Source organism: Nestor notabilis, unplaced genomic scaffold (genome assembly GCF_000696875.1).
Source record: "Nestor notabilis isolate BGI_N333 unplaced genomic scaffold, ASM69687v1 scaffold28775, whole genome shotgun sequence".
Classification (NCBI taxonomy): domain Eukaryota; kingdom Metazoa; phylum Chordata; class Aves; order Psittaciformes; family Psittacidae; genus Nestor; species Nestor notabilis.
The window spans coordinates 4,348-16,409 of NW_009930202.1; the positions used below are offsets into that span (position 1 = coordinate 4,348).

Below are 12,062 nucleotides of genomic sequence, written 5' to 3' on the forward strand. Positions count from 1 at the left end.
AAAGAACATAGGAGAGACACATCATTTTAAAAGCCTATCATTTCTTGCTTAAGACATAGTGCAAAGTAGAGCAAAAGGTTTCTTTTTTGAATGCAGGGCATTTAATAACTTAGTAGACAAACTGCTTACACTGATGATACATTTTCACAGATGTAAGAGTGAAGCAAAAGGCAAACTTGGTTGTTCCTCAGCACAAGGATAGTTTATGTACACCAAGAGGTAAATACTTATTTGGCCACAGAGGAAGCCAGCTCAAGTAGAATTTGCTTCTTTCTCCACGTCATCATCGTCGTCAACAACCTGAAATCAAATCCAGAAGCAGTTTAGGTAAACAGCTTAAACTCTCAGTCCTGTCAGATTGCATAGAGAATTTATTACACTAAATCCTTGCTGGACCCAAGGGGAACAGCAGTTATTCTACTCCACTGAAGGACAATGGTCACATGGAGAAGGTAAGAAACACTTGCTATCAATAACACCAGGAGGAAATGCGGCTGAAGTAATAGGAGCTGGTGAAGTTATTCCAGAGGCCACCAGAACAATCACTACAAGGTATTAGATTTTAATGAGAAAGCAAAAGACTCTGAGTCTTCCCTCATAGGGAAGAACTTCTGCCTTATCTCCAACTTAAACTTCCCCTATTTCAGTTTGAACCTATCACCCTGTGTCCTGTTGCTCCAGTCCCTGATGAAGGTCCCTCTCCAGCATCCCTGTAGCCCCCTTCAGACACTGGAAGCTGCTCTGAGGTCTCCAGCAGCTTCTCTTCTCCAGGCTCAACAGGGCCAATGTTCTCAGCCTGGCTCCATACGGGAGCTGCTCCAGCCCCTGAGCATCCTTGTGGCCTCCTCTGGATTTGCTCCAACAAGTTCCCAGCACATGTTGGTAGTCGGAGTTTACGGGACACTGCAGAGTTCTGGATCTTTAGCTAAGATAAAGCTTCTGACTGGGAAAAACTGCATCTACAAATCCCCTACTTCTGCTTAAACTGCCAACCTGTCCATGCTGGAAAGGGACAAAGACCTTTTCCATTTGAAAGCACACAGCTATTACCTCTGACCAACCCACCTGTTCCACGCCTTCTACTTCAGGGATGTAGAACTGGAGCATGTTCTGTATCCCGTTCTTGAGGGTGATGATGGAACTGGGACAGCTGGTACACGAACCCTGCAACTTCAGCTGCACAATCCCATCCTCAAAGCCTTTATAAATAACATCACCACCATCTTCTTGCACTGTCGGCCTGGTGGAACATGATACTCAATTTAAAACAAGTATAGCTGAAGTATGTTTCCTTCCAGAAATCTTTAGTAAAGCTAAATTTAACACACACAAAGAACTGGCAGGACAGAGGAACTGAAGCCCTTTTTCGCTAAAACCACCTGATTCAAATGTCCAACAACTCATACTTTGATGGATTCTGACTGCTGTTTTACCACAAGACATTAAGCAAAACATATCTGCAGCAGCATACAAAGGAATCACTGAAATTCTAGGGGTGAGGGCAAGCACCTCAGAGCAGAGCTCAGTTCAGCCTGCATGGACATATGGGTTTGTCTTGAGGCCCTTCCCCACACGTAATGCTGTTATGTGCCAAATACAACAGGGGTGTGTCCTATCACACCATGTATGTGCATCTGTTACCTGAGCAGGGACAGTGATAAGAAGTCCGTAAGTGACTCCATAAATAAATCCACCATTCACCAGAGTGTACACAGGACAGGAAAAAACTCCCAACTAGGAAAGCTTAATCCTGCTAGCAGATAAAGAAACCAGCATCTGAGATCACATCCCAGTACCATTAGTATTCTGCAGCCTGGGCTCCTCTTGCAAGCCACAAATGCCCAGCACTGTAACTGTATCCCCACAGGAACAGTTCTCCAGACCAAGCTAAAACCATCAGGTTACTCTAACAGCAGCTCTTTCTGCTGCTTTCCAAAGTCACTCTTTGAGAGCTACACTCCTAAGAGAATCATCCACACATCTACACATTTCTTAACAACTCGCCACAGAAATGATCTCTGTTCCAGAAAGCCAAAGAATGTGACTAAAAATTCCTTTTTTCTCACTTGAAATTAGGGGGTTTTAACACACCACAGGACCTTTCAGAGCTACATTCCCTCCATCCTGCACTCCCTGACAACTTCTTTGCACGTATTATTGATCAACTAAATAATAAATGCTTTGTGTGTACCACTGGTGTATATATAGCTTCTGTAAACTATCCTGCTCTCGAATGAAGTAAGAGACACTACTGCCAATGCTCTCTCTCATCAACACCTTGGCCCACCGAGGGGACAGGGGGAAGGAAGTGAAAGCAAAAGGTGGGGAAAAAGCAGAAATTTGGGCAGAAATCCTGCGACCATTATGAAAGAGGAGATCAAGGCCTAACATACCTGAGGGAGCTTAACCAAGCACATACCCAGCAGGAGCAGGGCCTCCTGAACGAGGCTTTATACTACAGTATACTTGGGATACATGTTTCAACACTTAGTAAATATGTTTGGGAAAAGGGTTCCAGCTTATTCCTTTCCCCTCTTTCCTTTCAGGAACATCAACCAGTACCATGTGTCAGCTGTGAGACAACCACTTTAAAATGCAGCAGAACTAAATAAAAAGCCCAAGTTTGTCATAACTTCTGGAAAAATTAAACTGAATTCCACGATTCTGACCCACATCAGACATTTTCCCCTGCATCTAAACTGTCAAGTTGCTTATTCCTTTCAGTTTGCTTTGGAAGGCAATTAATGAGCATAAAACCACCCTTCAGGTACACATCATGATCCACAACCACTCCTGAGACTTCATTAGTTACCACCAGTTTCTAAATTCAAGGCTTGTTAAAACACCAACAAAACTGCAGCAGAATGCAAGGACAAAAATCAATTGAAGCCCAGACAGTGAGGGGAAAAAACACTAGTAAATTCTCCTTTAGAGTATTATACAAGAGTATAAACTAGTTTGGAATACTTGCAAGGGAAGGACAAGTACAATTAAGACAGATTGACAGAAAGATTGTGTTGTTTTCACTGTTTAAAAGTAGCCAGGTTAACCCAATGGACCTGCTCAAATGCATTATGGAGGGTAAGGTTATACACTGTTCTAAAATCATTCAGCAATAAGGACTCTGTTCCACACGTAATTTGCTTAAACAGGGAAATTAGACAGAGAGTTTTTAATGAGAGGAAACAGCACTCTCAACTCTGGCCAGTTTTGCACTTTAACACCCCCCACTGGATACTGGACCATGAAATCACACATACCCAAAGAAAAACACATTGTTCCCTAAATAAATCCACCCCCAAGACTATCTCACTCCATCTCAGAGTAGTGTTCCCAGTTTACCTTATCCTTGTATCCAGCAGTTCTTTAATCATCAGTACAACTTCATCATCATCTTCTGATGCACCTTGGGAAAGGCAAAAAGTGCAAATCAGAACTTGGGAGAGAATTCTGATACTAACCCTGTACATCCATAATGGCAGAATGGAAGAGCATAAAAACATCACTGAGGTGACTGAAACCAGAAGGTAGAAGTCTCAATTCAGAGCATCTCCTTCTGCATTGTCCTGTTTTACATCCCAGGCTTCCCCCAACAAAAACCAGTATCAGTTCAGAGTTCTCAGCAGGCAAAGGCCTTAACAGACAACAGCAGTCCCACCTTTTAAAGGAAGTAACAACTAACATTCAGTAAGGATTCACAGATCAAGGCAGGGTCCTAAGAAGGTTTTAGCACCAAAAAAACCAAAGCAGGAGAAGAATTATGACCATGCCTGGGTTTAGGAGTTCTGGATGCAATTTTGAGCTCAGTGTTAGTCTCACAGAAGCATTTTTAAGACAACTTTTCCAAATACAATAAAGCCTACGTGAATATTGAAATTAAATCCAGGCATAAGAGAGGAATTCAATAGCCAAAACCTTCCTTAAAACACTGGAAAAATTGTTAAAGTTGTTAAGTTGCAAATGAGGAAATAAATAGCAAAATACTGCCCCCGAGCTAAATATTAAGTTAGTTTCAGTTACTTTCATTACAGTTTGGAAAAGACTTCTTACAATTTCTTGTTCATTAGAGACCATAAACCTACCATTAAGCTTGAGCACTCTTCTTGATTTAAGGAGGGAAGTAAAACCCTTTGTAGGTGCCCATACAAGAAGGATATGCCACAACCCCCCCCCCAGCTTTCTAAAGCCTCAGTACTCTCAGAAGTATTTCACACATAGGAAGTATATCTGAGGAACAAGCAGAAGCTCTGCTGGATGTCACATAAACTAAACCCAAAGCCAGATACTGGCCTCTTCCTGAGGAGTTTGATTTACCTGTATCTGTCCTAGGTGCCTCGTCTGTCACTACAGGTAAGCCAGAGGCAAAGAAATCCATTATAGTTGCATAAATATCTGGTTTGAGTAAGTTCCAATCCAGGTCTTCACTCTCCTGTGAGAATCAGGAGAAGAAAGAAAGAAAAAAAGAATAAAACCAGAGTGTCTGCCTCCTAATATTAAATTAGGCAGAGATTCTTCTTATGTTAAAAACATCATAATGGGCTCTCACATTCAATGCATGGATTTGATTTCATAGTTTTGTCAGGTCCAGGTCCAGCTTTGCCAAAAAAGTTCAGCAAGACTCAATTTATAATGGTCAATAGAAAAGTTTCCTTGTTTGCAAGCCAAGTGCTATTAAAGCATTAGCTAAAGAGCTAAAAGTCTCCTAAATACATTATTTAACACGTATTTTTACCCAACCGTTTCAGAGACTTGAGATTGTTTGGCCCCATTTGAAGCCAAATTATCATTCCCTGACTTGGCCTGTGCTCTTCACACACAGTGAGAGGATACCTGCATGGTTACTACCACCACCTTAGCTCTGCTGACATGAGCTCCACACCTTGGGTAAACACAGCGAGCATGGACTCCATCCCCGTCACAACGCCACTCACTTGGAAGCCTTGTGGAGGTCATCCAGTCCCAATTCCTGCCTGACACAGAGCCAGCTTCCAAGCTGCACATACAGCACAGAGCCTCATGCTGATCATTTCCAAGATCAAGGAATCTACAGCTTTAGGCAACCTAATCCAGTGCTCGTACACATGTTACCATGTTTTTTTGCTTTTATATTAAAGGCAAATCCCTTTATGCTGCTTGTGAATATTGCCTCTGATGCCTTCACGACACACACCCAAGAATCTGACTGGATCTTCTCTATGGCCAGTTATTAGACAGCTGGATATCAGCTCATCTTTCAGCAGATCTGAATCTCTGCTCTGCTTACCTTGGTGATTGTGATGAAGTCTGGTCCGAAGAAAACACTTTTAACACCTTCAACTTTGAATAACTGTCTGTTAAGAAAACAAAATACCAAAACAACACACATTTCAGGCAAACACCTGAAGATTTACTTAATCTGTCAGAGAAAAAATCTTCTAGAATATACCTCCAGACAAAAATTAGCACTAAAACCAGAGCCATTAGGAGAAATACACAGTTACTTCACCTGCAGCTTAGTAAGAGCCAGGAGATCCTGCTGTGAACCAGTGTATGGAGTAAGATTGAACACATCTCTTAGAGGACTTTTCATAAGATCCGTGCTACTCTCTCTACAGTTCTTTGAATTCAAAATCATATTCTGTATCAAAAGCTGTTTGTTCAGCATCAAACCATGTAGGTACCTATTGTTTCAGGGAGGACTAGTGCAAATATAAGGCATGGTCCAGAGATTAAAGTTATTCAAAGTAACTGAGCTCAATAAAAGCTCCCTTCAATTCTGCTGCCATTAAATAAAAGGATTAGTGCCAAGCAGTCCACAAGGCTTAAACACCCAACTCACTTTGTGAGCAATCTTCAATAGTTTTAGTCATTTTAGCTACTAAAGGCTTAAAATTCATATTCAATTGCTTGAGAGGGCCCCATAGAGCACCCAACAACCAGGTGGTAAATTAGCACACAGCCAAAGCAACACAAGAGCTTAGATGAGAGGCAAGCGCAGATGTTTGACGATTAAGTACAAAAAGCAGAATGAGAATGCAAAAACCAATCTCCACAGATGGTTAAATAAACCCCAACAAATTCATCCACAAAATAAATAAATGATGCTACCCCTGAAAAGGGAAATAAATAAATAGTAATTTAAAAAAGCACTAAAAGTAGGAAGCACGCAGAGGTAAATATGGAATAAGGCTGTAAGAATGATTTTGTAATCTGAGGGGGGTGGGGGGAGTGGAATCTCCTGTAAAACATCAAAAATACAATGAAAGAATTGGAAATCTCATCACAAAAGTATGCATGATGAAAAGATTTCACAATAGCCATCTGAAAGCATTTCTACACATGAAACAGTTACACGTGTTCTGGGCTTTTATATCACTAAACCAACTGCATTTTACTCAAACTATGACTTTATGCAAGTGCACCAAACCAACCTGGATCAACCAAAATAGTACTCCCCACTTCATCTCCTTCAGGAAGCTTTTAATACTTCCTTGGAAAATTAATATTGCCCTTTAAAATAAATAAGTATTCCATTTACAAAACCCATAATCTGGGGTTTAAGGATATAGACAGTTTTTCTCCATTAACCTGCATGATACACATAAGCAAGCTGGTTTGCCAGGGTACACATTCTACCACATACATCTTCTTTAATGAAAACATCTATTTGCAGATAGATGACAACAAAAAGCTCCTTTCTGACAGTGAATTGCACTCTACAGCCTGATGCACTTTGGCATTATCACATCCTACAGCTTCAGCATCTCATCAACACATTGTGATGTCCTCACACCCCTTGCACATGGTATTTCTTTGATTAGCAGAGCTTTGCTCATAAAGATCCTTTTGCACAAACAACTCTACAGAGCTGGGAACATCAGAGCTGCATGTTTGATAACTCTACAGTTCCTGGAGAGTGTCATGTGAAACAGCTTCTACTTTTACATATAATTCTTCAAACATACACAAAGATGACTTAAACTAAGATCTCCAGAGGTAACCTACTGCAGCATCTCTGGGTCTCCTGCTCATACTGAAGCCCTTCCACCCATATAATGGATAAAGGTTCTTTTCAGAGGCAAATGTGAAAGCAATGATGCAAATGGGATGCTTCCAAGTATTTCCAGAGAGACTTGTGAGGATCTTTTTCCCAACTGCGAGAAGCTGTGTGATTTCCAAGCAACTACTTGAATTAAGAGTGTTCTGATGGGAATGATTTTGTGAACTCAGGGCCAGAGGTCTCACTGTTCAAGAATGCTGATTTATGATACCACTCAATCCAGTTGCATGAACTAGAGCATGATGATACAGCCATGGGGAGTACGGACACAGGGAAGGACTACTTTAGTAACAACAGTCCTCCCAGCTTCAATCCTATGCACAAGGCAAGCAGCATTAAAAACTGAAATCCAACCAAGCTGCTCCCAACTATAAGGAGCAGAATGTGCTTAAAACATCAGTTGTCACCACACAGCCCATACAGATCCCCCCCCCGAGACAAATTTAATAATACCTTGCTAAAGGTGAGCAAAACGCTGCAGCTGGTGTGGAAAACTCCATAGTCCTCGACCCCAGCACTTCCTTCCCAGGAATAAACTTCAAACTGTTTGGATTTGGTGTGTCCTGAGTTTGAATAAACATCCCCCTTACTGGAATTTAAAGCAAACAAACAAAACAAAAAACAGAAAGAAGAAAAACAGGGTAATCAAACCTAAGTAGCTTAAATGAAATCAAGGACCCTGATTCTTCAGGAAGCCAAGCTGAGGGTGATGGCTGTGCTATAGCAAACAGCAGCAGTGATACTTTGAAGAACACCACAGTGGGTTCCACAAAAGCTTTCAGACAAAGACTGATAAACACAGGAACATCATCTCACAGCAAACAAGATGATAAATGAAAGCTTTGTCTTTGCTCCTTTTGCTAGCTTTTTATTTACTAAAAAACATCCTACTGCAACAGCAGGAGGCCAGTCCCATCCTCCCTTTCTACTGAAGGCCAAGAGACACAACCTTCACATCTGCTGTGTTCAGGTTTCTTAATTTTATGGTGCTCGAATGCTGATCAGTCCCTCTTCCAGCATTATCATTTCCTCTTGAAACCATAGTCAGTTTTATAAACCCTCTCTTGGAGATACATATGATTTATGGGGTTTGGGTTTCATCTCATTTTTCAGCACTACAAAAAAGAAAACCACGTGCAACAACAGTTACAGTGAACCACTCCCTGCTTCTACTTTCCAGAGTGAAAAACTACTCTAAGCTATCACTTATCCTCCAGAAACTGAACTGACCAAACAACTCAACATAAAATTACTTACAATTCACTGGCAAAGATGTTTAAAAGATAAATTTTACTGAAGTTCCTTTTGTGGAGTGGGTCTGTCTTTCACTAGCAGAATGTAAATAACCTGGTCTTGACTGAAAGTTAATACTCTGCATTTAATGGGGTACATTTAATAGTGTATTTTCCTGCAGACGTGTCCACACAGCATATTCGTGATGTCCCACTGAAACTGAACACCCGCCTTCTAATTCTTTCTAGTTCTCCTCCTTCCTAACTCTCCCTGCACATCAAAGAACACAACGATATACAAACATCCAGGGAATAAAAACGCATTTTAGGCCAAAAGATCTCGAGGAACTAACATCTGTAAACAAATTATAGTTGAGAAACAAACTCACAGAACTCAAAAAACATGCAGCGGGGATTTAGAGCAGCAAAAAGAGATGACATTTTCATTTTTACCAAGTGCTATTTTGCTCACGACTCTTTAGTATTAGACGGCAAATGACACTACTTCTAAATTGCCAAAATGTTAATGCATGTGTCTGTCATGGTAACAAGCCATTTGACTTCAACATGCACAATGGCAAAGCACACACATTTTCTAGCTAGCCAGACTAAGCACAGATGTTCTTAGTTTTAACATGCAACATCCCAATGGAGCAAGCAACCAGCCAGCTTTATCCACAGGGATGGAAGAACTACTCATCTTCCAAACCCAGCTGGCATCCAAAATCACATCCGGTGTAAAAGTGTAGTTTACAAATGACCAGCAATGGGGGATTTGCATGGTGTAAACTGAGTATAGTGCCCAGTTTTTGAAAGCAATGGATCACATTATCCATCTACCAGCTCTAACAGCCCGAAACACAAATGGCTGCATCAGCTTTCAGAAAAGGTGTCTGTGTGGGGAGCCTCTGTAGTTAGAAGTGACTTCTGCAGTTGAGGATCTGCCTTCCTAAGACCAGGTTTTTCAATCATGAATCAACCTGGAGAGTTCTTTGCACAGCTGTGAAAATAACTCATTTGGAATTTATTATTCCATAGCCTGCATTTACAGCAAACATCTATGGTGCTTCTTTCAACCCTCCGTGGAACACTGGGTATATGCCCGTGCATGCATCTGGTTTCATGAGCTCAAGGTAAGAAGGAAGACACCAAACAGAGGCCACTGTTAGCAGGATGCTTGCAGAAGCAGGTAAAAATACTACATCTACTTGTCAGAGTCTGCCTGTTGAGTAAAACTGCAAAAGGAAAAATGGTGCTGGAGCAGGTAAGACAGGACTTGTCTGAAATCAAAATTAAAAAGAACCTTCTGCCTGAGCAGACTTATTTAAATAAGACTTCCACTCGTGACTAATGCCATGCAACAGCACCTGCAGAATGCCTTACACTCTGTCTACTGCAGCATTAGAGATCAGTTGTTAAATCCCTCAGGCAGGTGCAAACCCAATGTTTTTCTGCACTGCAAATTTCAGATTATTTTTAATTTTTCGGAGCATCACACCCTGTCCCCAAAAATGGCAAGTACAGCAAAGCCAATCTGAAACATTGCTTTTTCAGGGTAACACCAGGCTGCAGACAATTTTCCTGAAGCATGCCATTAAAGCACCACACGTGAATGCATGTTCAAGAGGGGGGAAATTAAACAAGAAAGTATTGCAGGTTTAGGAATGAAAAGCTCTGCCTCCATCCTTGCCAGGTTCTAGCTGGACAGTGAGCAGTTTTATCTGGCAGAGCTCAGGAGCTGAAGCTGGACAGAAGGCAACACAAAGTCTTTCACAACAAATACATTTACACTTAGGAATTAAGAAGTGCAGCTAAAGCCCAAATATTTTGCACTAACAAAGCCCCTCGTAAGCCTTGGCAGCTGAATGACATAGAACAAAGATGCATAATCAAGCACAAAACGAGCCATCCAAACCTCTCCAAGCTCCAAATGCACTAAAACTGCATTAAAAGCCACCTAGGAAATGTTACACCACTCAGCTTTCAGAAGGAATACCAAACTTTCATTACTGCCACAAGACACAAACCCACAGTACATTCATCTCTTCATTTTTAAGTTGTATTTACCTGCATTATGCCACACTGCAGGTGGAAGAAATGGTTTCTTTTGCACAAGTTGGTGGAAACACTGTTGAGATGTCAAATTATGATCTTTTACCATCATACGAGAGAACCTAGAGAAAAAGAATTTTACTGACAATTTCCAAATTGCAAGTTTGCACTACCCCACAGAAAGAGTTTCACATGCTTCTGCAACCCCAGAAGTCAGCAAGATGCTCACCAGCCTTAAACCTCTTGGGTAATGTAGGAGGCTGGATCACAGAGACATAGCTCTCAAGTTTTAGCCACCTAAAACATCAATTCAGACTCTTTCAGTCACTAAAGACAGGCAAATCACCCTGCTTACTTGTGACAGAAGATGATAAATCACACTAAAGAAACCCTCTGTCATCTTCTTGGTAGTAGCCAGTGCCTAGAAATGTAGCTTGGACTAAATACCTGATTTTCAGAAGTTTACAGACAGCCGAGATGAACCCAGCCCCAAGCACCTGAGGCTAAATCAAGGCCAGAATTTAATCCTGCACCCTGTGGGTTTAGCTGGTCAAAGATAAGGGTCTCCTATGGGACTCTCAGAAGGTAAAAGACAAGCTAAAAAGTTAATGCAATTGCTACACAAACAATTGCCATAATATAGCAGGACACTTGAATAAAAGATAAAGCCCCTCTTTAGCTACACACACCAAGCCACACCTCACCCCTGTCCACCTCTATGTACACTCCTGTACAAGTACTGCTCCAGAATTAAACCAGGCCAGTTAAAAAGAGGCCCTGCTCCATTCTAGCCATGGAGCCAAAACAGCCATACTGGCCATTAGCAACCACAACAGGGGTGGTGTCCTCTGCTCAGATGGAGTTAAAAGGGGGAAGAGCAGAGAGGAAGAGAGCTGTAAGGGAAAGGTGGAGTGATGGAGTAACAGGCCTAACTTCCCAAAGTGTAAATACGTGTACATCTGATTTCTGGAACTGTGCCCAGCCAACAGCATTTCAGAGCTAAGTGACAGTAAGAAAACGTAACCAAAATCCACCTTGTTTCACAGACACCACATACCGAGGACTCATTGTTCCTGGTTTCTATCCTCCTCTTGAGACACAGAGGAGGGAAAGCAGGTAAACTAAATACATTACAGTAACAGGGGCTGTTACTAAGAGAGGCAGCGACTCTCTCAGGGGGTCATGAACTGCAGCACAAGCACAAGAGCGGGTCCAGATTCCTCAACATGGGAAGAGGAGGAAAGCTCTGTGTCAGGAAACATGCCTCCCTACTGCGAGCGAGGGAACACGAACCTGGAAAACGTTTGAATCATGTTATTTCCTTACTTTTGTGGTCTTGACAGCAGGTAGAGAGGCCACAATGGGACGTGAGGAAGGACCCCACGTTCTCCTATCCCCCTTAGGTTTGGGGAATAAAGATGAGAGCCCATTTTACAGCACGGAGCAGATGCACCCATCGCCCTCTGCCCTTTCATTTTCCCTTTATTAGAGTCTTTACCACCGTGGTGGGGGGAATTCCCCCTTGCTGCTGGGTGGTAAGGACACGTATGTCGGGGGGGAGGCCCACAGCCCCTGGCTGCATGATCCCATGCACATGTCGGGGGGAATTACCCCTCGTAGCCCGGTCCTGAGCACCCATGTGGGAACTACCCCTCATCACTCCCACCTTGGGGCGCAGGGGACCAGCGGGCCCTCAGGGGCAGGCCCTCAGCACCTACGTGGCGGGGGGGGAATGAACC

General features: G+C 42.3%; 1 protein-coding gene across 1 annotated transcript; it reads right to left on the bottom strand.

Moving 5' to 3' along the window:
- Nucleotides 1-252: 252 nt before the first annotated feature.
- On the bottom strand, nt 253-10,439 carry NFU1 (NFU1 iron-sulfur cluster scaffold). The gene is made up of 7 exons (XM_010015305.1): nt 10,339-10,439; nt 7,493-7,628; nt 5,264-5,330; nt 4,315-4,429; nt 3,343-3,406; nt 1,066-1,240; nt 253-300 (listed from the first exon to the last, which is right to left on the bottom strand). Exons 1-7 carry the CDS (start codon nt 10,433-10,435, stop codon nt 253-255), a joined length of 702 nt encoding a protein of 233 aa, XP_010013607.1. The 5' UTR covers nt 10,436-10,439.
- Between the last annotated feature and the right edge of the window lie 1,623 nt (nt 10,440-12,062).

Coding starts and splice junctions, on each gene's coding strand:
- NFU1 (XM_010015305.1), bottom strand. CDS start 10,435: ATGATGGTAAAAGATCATAATTTGACATCTCAACAGTGTTTCCACCAA. Junction 5,331..7,492: donor TTTTGCTCACCTTTAGCAAG/GTATTATTAAAT, acceptor TTTTCTTAACAG/ACAGTTATTCAAAGTTGAAG. Junction 301..1,065: donor AAGTAGAAGGCGTGGAACAG/GTGGGTTGGTCA, acceptor ATTTGATTTCAG/GTTGTTGACGACGATGATGA.